This window comes from Mycena indigotica (assembly GCF_014461135.1).
Source record: "Mycena indigotica strain 171206Taipei chromosome Unknown Mind.scaff0001, whole genome shotgun sequence".
Taxonomy (NCBI): Eukaryota; Fungi; Basidiomycota; class Agaricomycetes; order Agaricales; family Mycenaceae; genus Mycena; species Mycena indigotica.
This window is the reverse complement of record NW_023503000.1, coordinates 1,441,133-1,461,964: the sequence shown is the minus strand read 5'-3', so window position 1 is coordinate 1,461,964 and position 20,832 is coordinate 1,441,133. Positions and strand designations below refer to the sequence as shown.

The 20,832-nt window shown below is 52.9% G+C and overlaps 6 protein-coding genes across 6 annotated transcripts; 4 read left to right on the top strand and 2 right to left on the bottom strand.

Moving 5' to 3' along the window:
• Window positions 1–87: 87 nt before the first annotated feature.
• Window positions 88–1,209, top strand: MIND_00030900 (BTB domain-containing protein; the record flags this gene model as incomplete). Its single annotated transcript, XM_037357278.1, has 3 exons — window positions 88–386; window positions 440–728; window positions 784–1,209. The coding sequence occupies exons 1-3, from the start codon at window positions 97–99 to the stop codon at window positions 1,207–1,209; spliced, it is 1,005 nt and encodes a 334-aa protein (XP_037225188.1). The 5' UTR covers window positions 88–96.
• A 62-nt stretch (window positions 1,210–1,271) lies between these two features.
• MIND_00030800 (UPF0029 domain-containing protein) lies at window positions 1,272–2,007 on the top strand (the record flags this gene model as incomplete). Its single annotated transcript, XM_037357277.1, has 2 exons — window positions 1,272–1,575; window positions 1,622–2,007. 2 exons carry the CDS (start codon window positions 1,272–1,274, stop codon window positions 2,005–2,007), a joined length of 690 nt encoding a protein of 229 aa, XP_037225187.1.
• A 589-nt stretch (window positions 2,008–2,596) lies between these two features.
• Window positions 2,597–5,243, bottom strand: MIND_00030700 (Protein RER1; the record flags this gene model as incomplete). Its single annotated transcript, XM_037357276.1, has 15 exons — window positions 5,142–5,243; window positions 5,060–5,098; window positions 4,929–5,010; window positions 4,766–4,872; window positions 4,646–4,713; window positions 4,548–4,600; window positions 4,364–4,494; window positions 4,203–4,313; window positions 4,108–4,149; window positions 3,542–4,056; window positions 3,214–3,403; window positions 3,151–3,160; window positions 2,903–3,098; window positions 2,718–2,852; window positions 2,597–2,666 (listed from the first exon to the last, which is right to left on the bottom strand). The coding sequence occupies exons 1-15, from the start codon at window positions 5,229–5,231 to the stop codon at window positions 2,597–2,599; spliced, it is 1,839 nt and encodes a 612-aa protein (XP_037225186.1). The 5' UTR covers window positions 5,232–5,243.
• A 200-nt stretch (window positions 5,244–5,443) lies between these two features.
• On the bottom strand, window positions 5,444–9,161 carry MIND_00030600 (DUF221-domain-containing protein; the record flags this gene model as incomplete). The annotated part of the gene is made up of 13 exons (XM_037357275.1): window positions 5,444–6,241; window positions 6,295–6,659; window positions 6,712–6,826; window positions 6,877–6,975; window positions 7,021–7,030; window positions 7,079–7,150; window positions 7,201–7,272; window positions 7,323–7,386; window positions 7,432–7,503; window positions 7,553–7,979; window positions 8,027–8,183; window positions 8,233–8,963; window positions 9,015–9,161. 13 exons carry the CDS (start codon window positions 9,159–9,161, stop codon window positions 5,444–5,446), a joined length of 3,129 nt encoding a protein of 1,042 aa, XP_037225185.1.
• Window positions 9,162–9,625: 464 nt separating this feature from the next.
• MIND_00030500 (Alternative cyclin Pcl12) lies at window positions 9,626–10,634 on the top strand (the record flags this gene model as incomplete). Its single annotated transcript, XM_037357274.1, has 6 exons — window positions 9,626–9,782; window positions 9,834–10,041; window positions 10,085–10,115; window positions 10,166–10,310; window positions 10,364–10,448; window positions 10,496–10,634. 6 exons carry the CDS (start codon window positions 9,626–9,628, stop codon window positions 10,632–10,634), a joined length of 765 nt encoding a protein of 254 aa, XP_037225184.1.
• A 1,801-nt stretch (window positions 10,635–12,435) lies between these two features.
• MIND_00030400 (Alternative cyclin Pcl12) lies at window positions 12,436–13,490 on the top strand (the record flags this gene model as incomplete). Its single annotated transcript, XM_037357273.1, has 2 exons — window positions 12,436–12,513; window positions 12,570–13,490. 2 exons carry the CDS (start codon window positions 12,436–12,438, stop codon window positions 13,488–13,490), a joined length of 999 nt encoding a protein of 332 aa, XP_037225183.1.
• Window positions 13,491–20,832: the final 7,342 nt, after the last annotated feature.

Genomic DNA, 20,832 nt, shown 5'->3' with positions numbered 1-20,832 from the left:
ATTTAGCAATGGTTAGGCTCTTGGATATATTGTACAGAACCCAAATTGTGACGATCGTGATTATGTCATCCTTCTTTACTCTTCAACTTGACCATTATGTTTGGAGCTCACGCTGCAAAACGCGCTCGGACCGATGACCATTACGCGTCGAGTTCAACAACGCGCTCGGATATATGGCACTCTGACGGAAGTCTCGTTCTCCAAGCAGGAACGACGCTGTTTCGCGTCCATTGGAGTGTATTGTCAACTCATTCGACTGTTTTCAAAGACATGCATAGTACTCCTCAACCCAACTTGTCGGGGCCAACGGTAGAGGGCTGCCCTGTGGTGGAACTCCACGACGACCCACTCGACCTCGAAAATGTCCTCCGTGTGCTCTATGACCCGTGTGGCCCTCAGTCTCAGTGGCGTCTTTTTTGACTGATTTGGTCGCTATTAGGACTATATTTCTCCAGCAGGAACACAAGTTTGTGCTTGTGGCCTCGCTGGTTCGGCTGGGTCGCAAATACAATTTCCGAACTCTTTGGAAGGCAGGTGTTGGTATTCTGGAGACCGCGATTCCAACGACCCTGGACCAAATCGACATGCTCCGCGAAAACAACTATCAAGTGAAAGGCATCATCAACCATCCGGGTCTCTTCGTCGATATTCTCGGCCTGTTGCGAGAGAATGATATTCTCACTCTCCTTCCTTGCGCCTACTACCTTGTGATCGAGAGATACTCCATGGTTGGTCACTTAGATGTGCATATGACTCGGAATAGGCCTCTGAATACTCTCGCAGCGGGAACTGTTTGACGGTGTCGCGCGGGGAGACGGCACAACCGCTACTCTCGCGCCAGAAGACCTACGGCAATGCATGCTGTCCAGGGACACAATCATCCGCCACCAATGCGAGGCTGGCTACTCCTGCGCTTGGGCCCTGAGCGCCCCTGCCTCAACTCCGGGCCTTGTCCGGACCGGCAATGTGTGCTCCAACATCGCCGCTTGCACGGCAATGCGCGCAAGCTACATGTCTCGATTTATGCGGCACCCCTCGCTGCTTCCCGCTAGTCCGACTAGCACCCAGTTTATATGGAGGTACGGGTTTTGTGCTTCTTGCCGCGAAGGAGTCGTTGCGACAATCAAAGCTGGCCGAACGAAAGGCTGGGAGGATCTACCCGGTTTCTTCGACCTTGCGCCGTGGAGTGAATTAAAGAACGAGGAATAGGACGAGTGGGGTGCCTGTTAGTATAGAATATTAATGCAGTACTTAATTTCTGGCCCGGTCACATGACCGCACCTCTTTGTAATGACCACCTCGACTCATTCATCGTCTCGTCTCGCCCACCACCGACCCCGCTTGCCACCTCCCAGGAAATCCGCGACCGCGCTTCTGCATTCATTGCGTATATCTACGCCGCCGCGACCGAGTCACAGGCCAATTCCTGTGTGAACCACACGAAACGCGTGCTGCATAGCGAGAAACCGGCGTCGCACGTGATGTTCGCGTGGAGGTGCATGCTGGTGAAGGCGGGGTGCACGGGGCTGGGCGGGGAGGACGAGTTTGAGGTGAAGGAGGGGAGCGAGGACGACGGTGAGTGGTCTAAAATACTTCAGAATCACCATTGACGCATTGAAAGGCGAGAAATACGGTGGGCAGAAGATCCTGACTGCGATGCGGAAGCAGGGCACGCTTGACGCGGTGGTGGTCGTCTGTCGGTGGTATGGCGGGACGATGCTCGGCCCGGTCCGGTTTACGCATATCGAGACGAGCACTTTGGAGGTGTGTCGAGAGTTCAAGCGGCAAGAGGACATAAAAGCAGCGCTGGCGACGCTGAGGACACTCGACGACCTGCTCGCCCAACTGCGAGAGCAACTTGGCTCCAGTTCGAAAGCAAAAACGCCAGACTACACCGGCTGGATCGACTGGGACCTGGAGAGGGCACACCGACTTGTCCGGGCCCGGGAGAGTGCCATTTCGAATACGAAGAAGCTTATCGCAAAGCACCAGCAAAAGCCAACATAGCTCCCCCCTCATGGCCTTTGCATGTTCCGCCAGCTGATTACCGTCTGGAAAAGGAAGAATGCCGCCCAATCGGGCTAACGCTGGCCGTCCTGGATCTGGCTCGGGGTTCTCGTTGTGGAGATTGGCGTTGGGGTCCGGCCCGAAACCCGGTCTAGTCAGACGGGAGTTGCAGCGGAGACAAGGCACGACGCCGAGCTTCATAGACAGTGGGATGTATCTCTCACAGAAAATGAATAGCTCGTTGAAAGCGCAAGGCTTCTTAAACCGGTACCGTTTTTCGACAAATGTCTGTGGAAATGCCTCCAAGTTGATTTTACCTGGAGAAGCATAAGACTGTCGTCAGTCAGCGTCTTATTAGTGTAAGATTAGATAACAGTGACTGAAGGGAATTACAGCAGCCTGCACAATTCCTTGGTCAAGCTAACCTGCTCTAATAACCCTCAAAAAGATGACCACTGCCAGCGAGCCAAGAAAACCGCTGGCAAAAGAGTTACAACACAAAAAACGCATTAAAAGCAAGTTCGGAGCCGACAAAAAAGTACGATATGATAACGCTCTTCCTTCACACACACAAACGACTAGGGGGTGGCTACTTGTTGGCCCCATAGCGCGCCTTGCGACCAATGTCGAATGGAACATATTTGTACTTGATCATGTGTCTGCAGAGCGGGTCAGTGCACCGAAGCAGCGACAGAGAAAAGGCAACATACTGGATTTGTCGGCGCATCGTGAGCGCGAATAGGACGAAAAAGTAGACGACGAGGATGGGCCAGTAGACGGGGACGTCAAACACCTCGGAGAAGGTGCAGAAGAGCGCGATGACGGTTGCGCGGGTGGAGGAGAGCCTGAGCAATGTTAGTGGGGGGGAATTGGCACCAAATGACTATGGACCCACCAGAACTGCCACTCGGGGAGTCGGCGGACAAAGGGCCGGAATTCGTCGTCACGGGAGCTAGGCAGCGGCGACGTGGCGTCAGCGCTGCCGCCCTCGGCGTCGTCGGCCAACAAGTCTTCTTGCAGCGAAGGGTCGAATTTTGGTTGCAGGAAGGCGAGTAACAGGTTCAGGAGGTAGATGGCATGGGCATAGCAGACTGTCCACAGCATTCAGAAGGGTTGATTCGTTTTGTTTTTGTGGGGACATACCAATGTACCACTGAAAACACAAGTCAGCACCCAAAAGAAGGACAAAGAAAGACAGCCACGCACGCCTTGAGCAAGCACAATCCGCAGGAAAAAGACCAATAACAGCCCTCCAGTCACCAGCCAGCGGTTAAGCATATGTGGCGTCCACCGGTCCAGCAGTTGCTGGTATTGCCGGCTCAGACGGCTGAACTGGCTCTGGATATTTTGCACAGGCGCTTCCTCGGACATCATCGTCGTAGCGGGCGGTCGTGAGCTGCGCGTAGGAGGGCGTTCGTGTCAAAAAGGGCGTGGGAGCACGTGACCTCTGCGAAAATTTTGCTCTCGTACTATGTGGCGAAATCGCTGAATAGAGATACGAATAAATGTATGTACAAAGCATCGACAAGGCTACTTTTTGGCGCTCTTCCTCTTCTTTGGAGGCTCGTCGTCCTCATCGTCATCATCCGACTCTGACTTTGCTCGTTTCTTTTTTGGGGCTGGAGCTGGTTTCTTTTTCGACACAGGTTTCTTCTTTCTCGGTGCCTCATCTTCGTCCTCATCTTCGTCTGACTCCGACTTGGCCTGTTTCTTTTTCGGTGCTGGGGCCGCTTTCTTCTTCTTTGGTGGCTCATCTTCATCCTCATCCGACTCTGACTTGGCCTGTTTCTTTTTTGGCGGCGCTGGAGCCGCTTTCTTTTTCAGCACCTCCTTCCGCTTCACCTCCTCATCCTTCTCATCAACATCGTCCTCCGAGCCTGACGCAAACGGGTCGTCGTTATCTGGCTGCTTTTTCTTCAGTTGCGGCTTTGGCTTGGCTTTCGCCGTGTCCCCCTCCTCGTTGCCCGTCTTTTCCTTCTCGACCTTCTTCGCAACGGCCTTCTCCTCCTTTGCGGCAGACAACCCTTCAAAGAACTGTTCTCGGAGAACCTATACGCAGCCAATCGAATCAGACATGCTCAACTCCGACAAGTAACACACCTTGGCTTCACTGTCAGGCAATATCGCTGCATTCTTCCACGTCTGCAAACGAGTGGCAGGTGAGCTGAGATGACCACGCGATCATTCCTACCCACCGTTGACGGAATGCCACTGGGATGCTTGCTGTCGATGCCCAGCATGGTGTACAGATTCGACTTGACGCCGCTCAACGCAAAGCCGTGGTCCTTCAACAGCACCTTCATCACCTGCATCGATAGTCAATGCTGAACAAACCAAGTTTGACGTAGACGCTGACCTCGGTGACGGCGGCCTTGTCGTAGACGTCTGGCACGTACACACAAATGAGATGCTGCGGGGAGCCCCCAGATGTGGCAACTTTGGCGCCAAAAGCACTTGTTTTAGATAGTGGACCCTCAATGATGGACACTGTGGGTCCATGTTTGTGGCTTGTCTGTTTGTTAGGTAGAAGAGCAACGCACCTGCAAGGGACTGCCAGATTTGGTCCACCCTCTCCCCAGAAGCAAACGAAAGCCTGAGCCGAATTAGTTTACCGTATCTCTCCATAGTCGACACGCACCACTTCCCAGAGACGAACCCATTCCTAACCGCGACGTCCTTGAGTTTCTCGGTCGCCTCCGCTTGTGCCTATATGTAACGCAAAGTCAAAACCGAAAGCAAAAACAGACAACCAACACACCTCTTCCCTGACCTCCTTCTTTCCCTTAGCGCCCGTCTTTTTGCTCGCCCGTGCCGGTATGCTGGCGTCGTCCTTGATCTCCTCCACTCGCGCAGTCAGTGCATCCACTGCAAAAGCCACCATTTTCAGACTCCCAGCCTGACGAAAAGAAACAACAACTTACGGATAGCCGTGCCCTCCTCAAGCGCCGCCTCCTTCCCGCCCTCCTCGTCCCGCATTCCATCGCTCCTCCTCACCCATATCCACTGCCCCATGTGTCAGCCCCACCAGCCTATATTCCACAGAACAACCCACCGGCTTCGTGCCGTCGTTCTCAACCATCGACGGTTTATACTGCTCATTTCAGCTTTGGGCCGCCCACAAGCCAACAACACACCTTCTTCACAAACTCCTCCAGCGACAGCTCCCCCGCGGACTCTGGCGTCCACGCGTACTTGTACTTCTCGGGCACAGCGTCTTCCGACATGGTCGTGAACAAGGAGTCAGAAAGCCAGAAACACGATCACGTGAAGTCGCGTCTTCTTTCGATGCTGCTTCAGAAAAACGGCCATTGGGAATATGCGTTTATAGCGTATGTAGAATAATATATAGTAGGTAAACCGTAGAATACACACCGAAAACGATCGTAAAAAATAGTCATGAGCTTCATAATGACCGTATAGCAGTAGAATAAGTCGTCTACGGGAACTGTGGTGGTTGTGGCGGGCCCCTCGGCATCTCCTGAATCGGGCCATCCTGTTGGACAACGTACATCGCTGGACGTTGCGGCTGTTCCACAGGCATCGGGGGCGGCGAGTTGGGGTAGTCTTGCGAGTAAACCGACATGGTTGCAGTCGTGCTTGACATTCGCTGGGGCGGGAAAGTCTGCGACGGCGCCAACTGGCCAAACTCTGGTCCAGGAGATTGTGACATGCGTTGCGGAGGGAAGCTCTGTGACGGGGCGAGTTGATGGCCGAACTCAGGTCCAGGCATTGCAGGCGGATACGGGCTTGCAGTCGACATCCGTTGAGAGGACCGCGAAGAGGAAGGCGAATGACGCGACATCCGCTGTTGCTGTTGTGGAGTAAGTGGCATACCAGGCGACATGGGTTGTCTCCCAAACGACTCTTGTCGTATATGGCCGCCTGGCGGAGGCGTGGCCAACACCGAATGTCGCGGGTCAAAGTAGCCTTGTGGCGGCGGACTCCCCGGTCCCATTGGAGCAGGACTCGTCATAAACACGCTTTGTCTCGGGTCATTTGCGGAAGAGCCAGACAGAATGCTTTCAGAATAGTAGGACGGCTGATACGGCAAAGGGGTGGGCGTCAGGCCAGGACTGACACCAGGACTTTGATTGTTGCCTTTCCACGGCGAACTCGGGCCAGGCACTTGCAAGTGCGGACTGAGCAGCCCGGAGGACGCCATCGAGTACCGGTCATAGTCGTAATACTCCCCGCGATCGCGGCTATAGAGCACAGGATCGTATTGCAGGTCTCGCTGGAGATAAAGCCCGTTAGCACATAGCGTGTCAAATTAATGGCTGAACCCACCTGTTGAATAGCCTGAATACGCAACCCATCAAGCACCTCGACATCCTTCGTGTGATTCTTATCTTCCTCAATCTTACCACCATAAATCTTCCTTAACATGTCCATCTGGTCCGCGTGTACCATGGGCGTGAACAGCTCCTCATGCAAACTCGGGTGCCCAAACCTGTTCTCCAGCTTGTGTTTCACCGTGTCTCCGCGTCCAGAGTGAACGTGCGCATTCCGCAATTCTTCCTCATTCGGCAGATAGAAGTAAAAGTTCTTGCTGAACTTGCGATCCATGTAAAACTTGAAGACGAAGAGAATGAGCATCGGCGGGAAAGCCATCGCGAAGTCCGGTTTGCGGAACCCAAATCGAAGACCGATAGCTGCAATGTTTTTGAGTTCGGTTGCAGAACATGAAATGGAATAGCAACTCACTGAGCGCCATTAAACACTGCATTAGGAAAAGCGACACGAGGACGCGATTGATGACGACATTCCAGAGACGACCGCCAGTCTCCACCTTCGTCACGAATACAAACATGAGTTGGTACTGCAAGCGCGTTTCAGCTAAACGACGCATCACCCAAATTAATCATTGACCTTGTACACCCACGAGCTGATCCAAAACACGATGGCCGCAGCGAGGGAGACCAACGGCACTTGGGGTGCAAAGACTAGCCCGACACACGCCATAAACAGCTATTGCGAAATGAGATGCTTTGCCCCGAGTCATCAAGCGCTTACGAGATTGGAACTGTCAACAAATGAGAAACATAACACGGGAGTCATATTAACAACTCACTAGTAAATCGCATACTCGAATGTTGGTGGCTGAGTCCACTCGCGATATTCACGCGGGGTCCGGCCCATAACCCTGCATCGTGTCGTCAGCCAACCGAGCAACGTTCATTGAACAAAACTAACTTGGTCTTGAACGATATCCACGCCAGCTTCATGATCTGTGCGAGATCGAAGACGACCAAGAATCCACGGAGGCTGGAGATTATCATTGTAATTTGTCCTGAATGAGAGTTCACTTTACTCACGGGAAGAACTTAAGCCAGTAAGTCGAAGTGTTGATGTATGCTTTACTGATTCTGCCAGGCAGTTCTGGTGGAGTTAAGCTATCGCCACAGGAAAAGGCCATATACGTACTGTTCAGGTTGCCGAGAACCTCATGAATAGTTGTTCCTCTCCCGATGAACTTGACAAGCTCGGTGACATAGTCTGTGGGATAATTAAGCTGCATGCTTTTGTGAGAAAGAGAATCACTCACTAATCATAACACCGATCAAAGTGAACACTATGAGCTGACTGATTACCAAAAACGCAAAATAGCGGGCCACGACGGCACGGTCGAGCTGGGCACGGGTCGAAGCGCCTTGGTATCGACCAAGCCATCGCATGACTCGGGGAAGGAAGATGGTGAAAAGACCAGATACGATGGGCGGAAGAACGCCAGAAACGATAGAGAATGTAACGGCGGAATGCCCCGACCACTTGTCCAAGAACGGAAGATAGCCAGCCGTTTTGACTGCATCCATATTGGCTAATGCAGCCACCAACAAGAGAGGAATCAATGAAAGGAAACAGATGACAGTGAGCCAACCAAAGCCAATAAGTCGCTTCACGCTTATGGACTTTCTCGATTGGTTCATGTTCTCCCAGATCTGTGGTTTGGTTAGAGATAAGAGTTTGGAAGTCTGAAAAACGACTCAACGATATCTTTTGGATTTGGGGCTAACGTGACCGTGGCGCCGCGAGGATGTCTACCTTTTGCATGCTGCGCGATGAAATGCGCATAAGGAACTGCAGCATAGGAAGCAAAACCGTAACTCTCAGGTCTACGGGCATCAATGCGAGCACGAAATTCCTCCACAGCACCCTCCGTTCGTTTCAGCTTTTTGCTAAAACGCTTATCAGCGGAATTCGCAATGAAAGGGTAATGGGACATACGTGTAGTACTCAATGGCATCTGTAGGAGTACCGCCTAGTCCACAAAAACCTCCAAGCTTGATCATAGGCCGCGGTTGGGTGTGAACGCCTCCTCGAAGATACTTCACAAGAACAGCTTCAAAGTCGCGGACAGTTTGGTTGTGATACTCGACGAGATGAGGCAACTCGCCAACCGCCCTCCCAATATGAAGCGAAGTTGGGTGGTACGGCGAGCCTTTCCCCAGAATTTCCGTCAGCCCTGTGTCTTGCTGCAGTCGCTGAGGGATGTGCGTAATACTAATCGTGCGGGCATAGAAGCTCTTCATATACTCGGGCGAGCGAAAGAAGTCGTTCCGAAGCTTGACCATTGCGCGGCCGTGGATGTAGACGAGCGCGAGGACGATGAATGATATCAGGTAGTAGACGGTCACGTGGGCGTACATCTTGGAGCCCTTGACATCCCGAATCGTCAGGGCAGACAGAAAGTCGCGCTTGGCGGCCTTGACATGCGCCATATTATATTTGTAGTCGATTGGGATGAGGATAGCACAAGCGACGATGGCGACACAGGCGAAAAGCTGGCGCATGAGACGGAGAAAACGCAGGTAGGCAACAGCGTCGAGCCCAATTAATTCGAGAAGCTCGGGCTCCTTTGTTTGTATGAGTGGCGGGAGCCAACCACAGCAGGTATCGCGAATGGTGGGAGGGGCTTTCTCGCCGACATGGTATTTCACTTTAGGTTCGTAGACGATCTGGTTGCAAAGATTTAGGGCGCGAGGTGTTGAAAGCTACTAACAACTCACTTTGTTTCGTGGTCGGAGTAGGTTGAATAGAACGAGGGTCGCCAAAGAGATACCGCTCATCAGCAGGATCTGGGTTCCGACCGCTGCTGGTGCGAGTGTTCGCCCAGCGTCGAAAGCATCTTGGAGGTCCTGCGCGTCAAAGGGCATGGCGAGGGGGAAGAAGGCCAAAGACAAGACAGAATGAACTTAGGGATATTTAAAACCCAATTTAGGAGCGGAAGTAAATGATCGAAAAAACCAAGCGAGCACTGCGTCGTACAGGCACAGGCTGTGTCATTCAGGTCAGACATCGCGAAAGGACTTGCACTCTTGAAAAGAATGAGAACTCCACAACATGGACGAAAGAGCGCAACGGTGCTACTGCTCGATCCAAAAGAACATGCTCCTTGAATGCCAGGCTATGGGGTTCAACCTGAGGATAAGAATGGATTATCCTGCGTGTCAATTGAGATGAAGGATAGGAGGCTGCTAGAAGCTGTCCAAAATCCGTGCCGGGACATTTTGTGGCTGGCGCGCAATTGGTGGGAAGAAATATCGCCGTCACGGTAACGATGATGTGTGACACTCTCGTTGGGCCTCTCGCCTCCGTCGCAAACAATCGTCTGCAGAACATGTCAGCATACGGTGCACTCGTTAAATCGATCACGCTTTCGGAGCCCCTGGGGTCTACTATCTGGTATATGCGCTCGGGAGCCGAAGGACACGTCTCTGTTCACCATCTTACACTTGCGGCTGCAAAACTACTCCCTGGACTGATCGACTACCTCGGTGCCGCGATATGCTCAGCAGTAATACTGCCTGCTTGATGCTGTCTCGTAGGTGAAGTCATGGCCGGTGTTGTGGAAGAAGGGCAAACCTATCCCCAAGAAACCCTTCTTCTTGACGCCTTTGAGGCATATTTCTTCGCAGGCGATGTCTTCATCGCGATCATTCCTCAATCCGGCGCTAGCGTAGCACCTGTTGAAGGCTCGGAGACCAAACAGACTCTCCAAGAAGCACGGAATGGTCGGCCTTGGGTAGACTGTTGGTGATCAGTCAGCACGTCCATCGGATATCCTAATGCTCACCAGGTGTCGCTGGCTACTATTACGTGAAACCCAAGTAAGTGAAAAAAAGAGACCGAGCTGTTTTCATGTTCTGACTCGTCCAAGCTATCCCGGCCGATCCTCTCACGCGAGTCCTCCCGATCTGTCCACCCTCGAAATCTTTCTGACTCGGACTCCAGATATGCAACGGAGGCTTCGTTGTTCCAACCGTCCATCGCGGAAGCGGGTATGGGTCAGCGCTGGCAAAATCGTACGTGTACTATGCCCCGAAACTTGGCTATCGTGCCAGGCAAGTCAAATCAGACTGCGAACCCGAATACTTTCTTATTCTTATCCGCCCCAACAGCGTCTTTAATCTTGTCTATGCCAACAATCTTGCCTCCGTCAAGTAACACACATGCGTCATCGTGCTTTTAGATGTTGATCCACTATCAGATTATGGGAGCGCTTGAGCTTTACAAAAGCGGGTTTGATACCCAACGCTGGGCGGCTCAGACGGAAGGATGGGAATGGAGAAGAGTATGTGGATGCATGGGTATTTTACAAGAGTTTCGTCGCGGGTCAAGATTCTTAACATCAAAAGTTGGTCGTTTTTTAAAGCTCCATACCACATCCTGATGCTACTGTCAGTGTACTCTGAAGCTCTTACACTTATATGGTACAGGGCTATGCGCCTCACCGCCCAAAGCGGAGCAAAACGGCCTATAGATGGACCAAACTCGTTCTGCAACAACAGTCTATGTGATATCCATATGGCTCGGTGAACGATGCGTGGCTCACACTCCCCAGATGAGTTCTTGGGACCCACACAGACCGACAAAACCGATTTCTGTATGTCCGACCGGGCCCGATAGCCGACCATGTTGACAGTCCCACGCGACATATATGAGCGGCTGTTTAGGTTTTAGGTTGCTTGGGCGTCTAAAACGACGGCGCTTCCCGCAGATCAGACGAATCTCGATGTTCCCGCATGTTCCAGCTTTCCGTCCTACAGCACGCCTTAGTGGACCTAACCTTTGTTTTTTGCTTTCTCTGAGCTGTGGAGCTCCTTAGTTCTCAATACGGCGAAAAGATGGGAGAGATACAGCAACACGTCATGGAGAACAATGGGAGCTGATGAGTGGAAGATGTTGCCTGAGTGTTCCAGGTTGAGAAACCTCGGTTCATCGACTAGTGGGCAGCGCCATAATCTAGTGGGATCCGGATGGGTCATTCGCCACCCCGAAGACGGCTACTCCCCGCCACTCCGGCTGGACAGCTTCCCAGTGGGATTCTTCTCAAAGTTCTTTGCAGCGGAGATAATGATACCGGTGAGTAAATCATTGGCTTAACATTTCGCACTTCTCACAGGAGGACAGGGACCAGGGACTTTGGGAGAGGAGGGAGTTAAGCATGGAAATGGAGGGACTTTAGCGTCTCCGAGCAACTCCTGCGGCCGTTCTAAAGCATTGCTTTCATGGATTACCTGGCCACATCGAGTCAACTCTTCGGCAGGCAGCGCGTATCTTGGCCTGTGTATGTCCGCAGTGCAATTTTGGCTCATTGGCGAGGATAACGGAGCGAGTTGGGGCAAGTTCGTTTCGACATTCGTTGGAGATTGACTGAAGCATGCAGACCTGCAAGGTTCGAGCTGCCAAGCAGGAGGAAGGCTGTCGATCGAGGTGTTTGGACACGTGGTTCACGGAGATGCACTTGAAAAAACATATCGCGAAGACAACTGGAGGGGATGACAACTACTACTAGGGTCCGGCGTAGTTGCCGCCGCGTCGGTAGTCAGCACGGGCAATGCCCGCGAGTAGCAATTGCGGTAGTCTGTAGACAACGTGTGATTGAGTTAGCGGTGGCTGGATAGTAACTGCCATTTGGGGGTTGAGAAATGCACTGCCTTTTCGGACCGGATGCTAGATGTTTCCAACAGAATCTCGGCGCGTTTGTTTTCCCACGTTCTTTGCAAAGGTCGGCGCGGAGTCAGCATGTCATTTGCGCCGACACCATAGTGAAGGCCAGGGTCGCACAGGAGTGAGGAGGCACTGGAAATGCAGTGTGTGACTGTGACAGCTACCGTAGTCCCCGCTTGTGTTTAAACGACGACATCTCACCGAGCCCTGCCTCCCCATACTTCCTTTATAAGGGGATCCAGCTCACTACCACACTCATTCTCTACGCCCGACTAATAATCTGTTCCCGGTGAGTTAGTCGTTCCACGTTTACAATTGGCACGTCCCATCATCACGCGAGCTTGGGGAGACAAAAAATTTTTCTCATCAAAGATCTCACCCCATGCCACGAATATAAGGCACCTGCTCCCGGCGCCTAAACGATGCCATGCACTCGGTCTATCGATTTCTGACCGAATCCTGTTTTAGACTGTGTTAATGGCTAGTGCTGTTCATGCTCAGCAACCTCCTCCTACGAAGAAGGCCCATGTCCCTCGTTCTTATCCTGCGCCTCCGGTATGTTAAAATTGTTAATCCGACTTGGTTCACCTTCCAATAAAATGTCTCTCAAGCCCCAGACTGGCTCCTCGTCAAAGACGGACCCATATTACGGTCACGAATACATCGCCAACCTTTGCGCACGCTTCATAACGCACCTATTCGCATGTCCACCCTTTCCGCCACAGTCAACCCATTCGCAGGCGAAGCTCCCTTATTTTATTGCCTATGCCTTACATCGCACGAAGCTACACCAAGCCGTGACTTACGCCGCCCTTGTCCTGCTTCAGCGTCTAAAAGCGCGTTTCCCAACCGCACGTGGCTCCTCCGGCCATCGACTCTTCATTTCTGCCTTCATGATCGCCTCAAAGGTCATCTGCGACGATACCTACTCAAACAAGTCCTGGAGCATCGTCGCGCAAGGCATGTTCTCGCTACGAGAAATCAACCAAATGGAGCGGGAGATGTGCAATTACCTCGACTGGGAACTTACTGTCGACAACCCGATCCTGAGCAACTTCGAGACGATGGTCCAGCGCGACTTCCCGCCGAACTCCAAGGGTCCCTATCCCACGTACTCCCTCCACATGGTTTCGAAACGTGCAGCCAAAGCGGCAGCCTCAGCGTCCAACACGCCGATACCAGAACCCAACTCGACAACGAGTCCTATTCCCTCATTTGGCCAGCAGCAGCGGCAAGCTACGCCAACGAAACCTTACCCGCCGCCGATTATACCCCCACCATTGTACAAGAAACCTGCTTCCCCTACCACTCCAGAAACACCGGGTCACAGTCACTCGGCGACGACATCTCCTGCTTCGTCGGTCTCCCCACCGACACCCACGGGTCCTGTCGACCTTACAGCCAAGATTCACGACGCAAGCAACACCAAGGGCTTCGAGACATCCGGAAGCCTACGGATAGCTACCGAACTCCCGCCGACTCACCCACTGAAAGCAAAGATGTTTGCTTTCGCTGCGCCTGCCATCTGGTAGCTGTCGTCGTCGTCGTCGTCTTCGTCTTTTCCCTTGGTTCCGTTGCCGGTCGAAACTGCATCGTCTCTCCCAAGCATCGCATCTTTGGCAAACCACACTCATCGCAAATGTATTACTGCAGCAAACAACAACATTGGACACACAAACAAACAACCTCGCATACAACCTACAATTATTACTTATCGCCTGCGTTTTTGCGCTCTGTATCATTTAATGGCTTCGTTTTCAAACACGTCTGGTGGTTCAGCTTTTTCTTGGGTTTTCCTCATTCAGCGCTCCATGTGTATAATTTCAGTATACCTACTGTCCTTACTTGTAAACCCAATGAAAAACAGTCGAAACCATCTGTCCAATCACTTGCATCAGCCACCATCAGTGGCTTTTGTTGATCTGTTTGATGCGCGCGTGCAACTCATTTTTTCTCCAAGCGGATGAGACTGCTACATATCTATCCTTCTACCCGCTAGTCGTGACTCGTCGGCTTGTCTGTTCTTCGCGCGTGCTGCCATCACGGACGCGTTCACATCTTTCACCGCTGAGAAGTCCACCACGTTCTGCATCGTACGATTATTTATTTTTTCGCGCGTGGCTGCTTCTCCGCTTCTGTCAGCCAGTGTTTGCCGAACACGACAAGGCAGCCACGATTCAAGTGTTACAACAAGAACAAGAACAACAGCTAGTCGACCTGGCTGTCTGATCTATCAGCGACCCCCGAGCCGCGGTACACCACCACTTCAAACTTGACTGCCTTTAGTGCTCATCCCGTCCATATGCCTGTGTCGCCGCCCCTAGCCATCCCGAAGCAGATCTCTGTCATGAGAATTCAGATGTCGATGCCCAACCCGCGAAGCGTCAGTTGCGTCAGCGACCATCCACTGATCTCCGATGGTATTTGTTTGGCCTGCTTCAATGCCTGGGGAGCAATGCTGTCCTCGCCGGTCTCCCCTGGCCCATATTGAACAGCGACAGTCACTTGTCAATTGCTTGCACGATGAGATGCGGGCGAGTACAGCTTTGACTCACTCGAGCTCCGAAAGGACACACTCGGAGGACATCCTTACAGCAGGGGCGGTGGCCTGCAATTGTTCACCCTTGCTCAGAACTTGCGCAGGCTGTCTCCCGCGTGACGTACTCCCTTGCTGGCTCGGGGAATGACTCAGAACGCTGGAGGGTTCGCGACGACAATCGGCGCTCGCTTGCCAGTTTTTATTCGCCTTTTTCGGCCGAACGCAGCTGCGTGCTTCCCTTCAGCAACGAGGCGCGCGGCGGAGGTAGTGCGGCCACGCGCCATCACACGACGTTTTCCTCGTTCACAGCGGGAAGACGTTGGGAAGACCAGAAGCCCGGCTTACTCAATCGCCGTGTGCCTATGGCCGTTGATCTCCTGTTTTGATGGATGACCGCAGACCATATGTTGTCCCCGAGCCCACCTCGAGCGGCTGATAATACCGCGGAAGCCTTGGATGTCGTCAAACAACAGCCCCCCATCCGCCGGAAGACTCACTGCGGGCCATCTTTACTGAGGGTGACGATGGCGACTGCAGGTCGTTGTGTGGGCGCAATGAGGCCGCCTGTTGCTAAGGGGCCAGGGGGTGCCCCCACTTCAGCACCGCTTCCCGGCGCGTGGGCCCGTAGGCGCCTAATCCCCTAGTCAACAAGCCACGCTGAGACGCCGCTGGGCGCCTGTCGCTGCCTCTTCGAATCGCCTTTTCGGGACGTAATGACAGGTGCCGGCATCGGGCCGCACGCTTCGGCTAGATTTCGATAAGATTGCACCTAGGTCTTCTTCGAATCAACCCGACTCCCGAGTGCGTCCACAGTCCACGTCCACAGCGCCTACAGGACAACAAACAGCTGATAGCAGCCTTCTTATGCTTCTCCGGGACGCGCTCAGTGCCGCTTGTCTAAAGACTGAGAGGCTCTTAGTGATATTTCTGATAGTTGCCAGACTCCAGATTGGTACCCTTCAACTGCACTCCCATATATGGACTAGGTGGACATGCTGCACGTGCGAAAATACACACACGTCGATGTCCCTGACGCAATGTCTGCTCTCACCTCCGGGCCATCGATGGTGGCGAAGATAGATTGCGTTCGCCCCGTGCGCTGTGATTGGCTGGCCACCGAGGATCAACGTCATCCCCTCCCACAGCGCGCCAGCGCAATATCAGCTGGCGACTCGGGATGCTATATCCTATCCAACCCACATTGCCGCCGAACAACGCTGCACAATTGCCCATATCGGGAGTGCTGCTATTTTAATCCACATCTTCTCAGCAGATGCCTCCCTATCCGGAAATTCCTGGCCATTCACCAAAAGTTCACCCCAAACACCGCTGCATTCGGCCAAGCTCCCCAGCCTGAACTTTGGCGCCTGTCCAGCAAGTACTATCGCTCACTCACCCCCTGCCTCCTCGCCCCAATCACCGACCATAGTGCGACTCGGATACGCATAATCGGAAGCTTCCAGGCAGAAGCGAAGCCGTTCCCCGAGCCAGCGCACGCACGGTGGCGCTACTTAGCTCTGACCCCCGTTTCAGCGTGAGCCTACTGGGCGCGCAGGCCTCGGCGTGTCCCGGCGTGATGGCGGAGTTGCACGAGATCAGGCCGTGCTCTTCCGTCCCTGAAGGCGCAGGCGGGGGCTGGCTGGCGGCCCGGCGCAAGCACTTAACGTCTTGTTCGTTCAAGTTGGTCAATCTGAGTTATTATCTAACCGCAAGCAACAAGCCCCGTTCCTTTTTTCCTTACTCGGCTTCCACTTTTATGTCAGCCATTCCGCCGCCACCCACTAGTGACTACCAGGGAATCACGCCCGCCACCGCTGTCCGACCCACCCACCGCAGCCGACTACGTCGCTGCCGAGGAGTACTTGAGCCGCATCGCCATCCGCAAGCAGTCGGTTTATTACTTGCTATTTAATGCACGTAGCGCGTATCCCGGGCTTCACGGCCGAGATGTACGCGGGCGCGGTCTCTCGCGGCGGTGACGCTCAACACCGGCACGCATACTTATCTTATCTTATCATCATTTGCTGACGATTTCTTGCAGCGCCGACGGACGCCCGCGCTGGCCGGTGCGCCGCAGATGTACCAGCAGACTCAGCAGCAGATGGCTCGGCTCGAGCAGCGCATAGCGGCACGCCTGGATGGTATGATCACGCGTTTGGTTGTAATCTTTATGTCTATCTCACTGGCACTCTGAATCTGACTCGGATGAAGTCTGTAAAAAGAATAAAACAACTCTATATAGTGAATTCACGAGTCCTAACTATAGGTAAGTGGATGTAACGTATTCAAATCATTATCTGTAGTAGAAAGATTATTGAATGAAATTCTACGCTCTCAAGGCAGGCCGCTCTTCAGCTCGCCCCAGGCCGGCAGGTTGAAGAAGGCCGGAAGGTCGTCCCATCCCTTTTGCCTGCCAGAAACAAGCAGATCACCGATTTGCTTCTGGCAAGGGGTACATTGCCCGGACAGAAATATTTCGGACTGCTCAGCGTTGAACGACATAAGAAAATAGCGGCAAGAGCCGCTGTTGATGCAGAGCTGCAGTTTGTTGAAGCGCTCCTCGACGCAGGTGTAGAGCCGGGATTAACGAACGGAGGTGGTGACAGCCAGGATGAGGGGACGGGAGGAGGTAACTACGGTTGTGTTTGCGCCTGTACTGAGTTGTTGAAGAGGTTGGAGCATGGCTGACAGCAAGCAGAGACGCACCTTTTGGTCCAGATATCCCGACTGCGCGACGCCAGTCGACGCTGCTCGGATTGCCGTTGGATGAGCATTGTGTCAAGAACTTGCGGGGAAAGTCAGTCCAGCTGCGAATGTGGAGAATAACAACTTACCAGTTGGCGAAACTTTCTCTAGCGCGAGCAGAACCATCGACAATAACCCTACGATGATGTCGGTACCGGGGACAACGGCTACAATGACGCCAACACTGACGGAGCGGAGGAGGGCGGAACTGCGAGCGAAAAGTCAGCGAACGAAAGAAAAGCATATGATATGTAGACCACTACTTTGTTTAGTTCGGAATGCAGCGTTGTAAATTTTGTATATCCTTCGAAGGCTGAGGATAAGTGAACAACTGCAACGATTAGCAAATAAAATGTACCCACACAGCGGCAGTCCAGCAAATTAGGCGCCAACGCGGAAATCCTGCTAGAAGTGTCAGTTAAAACAAAATCGTGCCAGGAGGTCCTACAAGTAGAGGCGATTCCAAGCGTGCCGACCATTGGCGCGGGTGAGCAATGTTGATACTAGAAGTAAGTGTTGAAAGAGAGATAGATCAATGGTGTTGAAAACTCGCCTTCGGTGTATGCCTCGCGCACGCTAATGTCGGGGACGAGGGCCGTTGCTGAGAAGGAATCAAGATAACTTGATATCAGTGGTTGGAAAACGCACCTCTGATAACGGCGCATGCTGCGCGCTCGCCACCGAGGCCAGCCCGTACCCAGATAAAATTCCCTTGGATGCGCCTAACGGCGCATTCCTCGCGTTCGCAAGTAACGACGGCCGCCAGAGAATGAGGATCGCGTCAAGTTGAAGTCCAGGGCGTTATTCACGCCTCCGGCGGCAAACTCCTGCGAAAAAGTGAGTTTTGAAAGGCAAAAAAATGACGCAGAAAGTGCTTACGTAAGCATATTTATACAAGCAAATTCACCATCGTTTTCACGCAATTTGACGTGTCTGCGGCGAGAAATGAGCCAGAAATGGAGGATAATCAACGCGGACACCTGACCTTGGCATCCTAGAAGCATTTCAGCCCGTCTTCGACAACGAGGATAGCGAGTTGTCGTTGACAGCTAAAGGTTTTGGTGAGGTCGATGCAGAATAAATAATGGGCACACACGTCGACTCTTCCGCGCTTTAGCTGACTCTAGCATCGGCTAATTCTGGCCATGGTCAACAAGTGAAAGGGCTGGAATTGAGCCAACACTAACCTTGCACGGCGTGTATCAGAGAGAGAGAGAGAGGTTTCCCAGTTTCGGGCTTGTTGTGGCCAACGCTTGGTGCTACAGAATATGAAATCAGCAAAAAAAGTATGGTAGAGGCTGGCAAACACGCACGCATAGTCATGTCAACACTTGCGGAGAATAGTTCCGACAAGAGCTTGAGGATGTTGTTGTCCAGTGAGAGTTGTTGAGGGTTTGGCCTAGCCGTCGACTCTCTTGTGTTGGTGCAGTATTGCCCGACGGTATGTGCCTACGTTGACCGTTTAATAGCTTTATGGAGAATGAAAAAGAACGCACCTAGCAGCCACCAAACCATTATTCCCTCTCCCTCCCTCGGAATTGCTTGACTTGACAACGGGCAGTGACCTTGAAAATGAGGGAAGTGTCTGGCTGCAACAGAGTAAGCAAGCAGATGTAAATGTGGAGCAGGAAGACTTACCGCACTCAGAGGTCCTGATCGTGGTCGAAAGACAAGTCACGATTCGATTCGTGTGTGACGACACGCGGCGATAATCTTGACTTTCTTCTTGCTTGTCGGCACTCTCAGCAAGGCGACAAGGGCTCACGCGCCGTCTCAACCTCACGCGGCAACCTAGTGCCTTGTCCCACGAACATATACCGCTACAACTACATCAACCCCGCCCCGATCCAACCCGAAGATTTTCAGTGGCTGGGAAAAGGTGAGTTGTGAGCGGATTTCAGCAGACCCATGCGCTTACTTATGACCGGGCAGGTCTTCCGGGTCGGACGACAATGCCGGTCTTTCCTCCAAGAAACTCGGCCCACGCCGACCACCAACAATGACCACTCCCCGCCCGAGCGCTGTTCGACATGATTGCCCCAGCACTAACCACACCCCTCTGCTGCCACGGCTACTCGATGCCTTCTCCTGCGAAATCTACGGCTACACCAACATCGATCCCGACTTGTGCTGATTTGGAGACAATGCGAATGCTTGAAACAGGTGAGTTGTGAACAAATCTCAGTAGAGCCATATGCTCACCTATCCAAAGACGACGACCTTCCGCAAAACTCGGCCCGCAAAAACATGCCCTCCCGGCAACGGCTGCCAACGCAACTCCAATTCCCCAAGCAGCATCCGGCAAGTACTGAGCGCCTTGCCGCGGCTACAACACCTCCAATTCTGTAGAAGATGCGAAGAAGGCTTAAAACGGGTGAGTTATGTGCCCATTTCAGTGGACTATATGCTCACTAATCCCAAAGCCGGACCTCTCCGACTGTATTTGCTTCCAAATGAGCTGTGGCCCCGTAAATGGGAACGGAATCCCACCGCCAACCGACTCGAACAACGGAAGCGCTGATTTGACACGGGCACGATGGCACTGACAACGACCACGGTCAGCGCAAGAACTCATGGCAACAGCGACAACTCACTTGAAACCGACCACCCCAGCTCGTTCTCCACCACCACCGCCAGGAGCTCCAGACTGTTGTCAACGAGCAAGCCGACTCCTACACACATGGCTACTGGGTCGACGCTGGGTAAGCATTGTGTTAAAAACTTGCGAGTAAGGTAAGTCCATAGTCGCCAATGTGGAAAACGACGACTTAGGGCCAGTTACGAAGGTCGCAACCAACAACGTCAATAACAACGTTGCCACAAAGTCTGCCTGGGCCCGTCGTCGTCTACAACGAACGCTTACGACCGCCAACGCCTGCTGCTATCAAGTCAGCGCAAGACAACTCGGCAAATAACGGCAAGACATACCGCCAAAGCCAAAGCCTTCAATTAGTCTCTCGCCCCAAATTGTCCCACCCAACAACAGCTCATCAATCGTGTCCCGCCATCGACTCTCCTCGTCGTCCGCAACGCCTTCAAGAATCGATTTCCGGTGGGAGCTCAGCAAGCAGATTGCGGCAAGAAGGAGAGCAAGTCGCTAGTGCAAGTCGGGAAAGGCATTCAAGGTGGCTTCCCAACACCATCGCCTTCCGAGACAACCTGGCCAGCACTGTCCGAACCGCTCCACGTCAACGACAACAACCAACACAGTCTATCCGCTCACAATCTACAACCAGGTTAGTTAGCAAGTTTACGACAAACGATAACTCACCTCCAACGAGGCAAGACAACGAAGCCACCACTCCTGTCCGCAACCAGCGACTCTTCTGTGAGTAGCATACTAAGCCGACAACGACGACAACCGACTTAGCGCTGCGTAACCTCGAGCAGCGTTGACGTTGATCGCCCAAGACGACGATGGGCTTGGAGTAATGAGGGGAGATGAGGGAAGGAGGGAAAGGAATGATGGCAAAAGACGAGACTGGCGAGGCTTTTATAGCTCTACGCGGTCGGAACGCTCAGTAAGCGGATTACAGCAGACCTTGGCATGTGTACTTAGCGCGGGATTGAAGTCAAGTCGGAATTTAGAT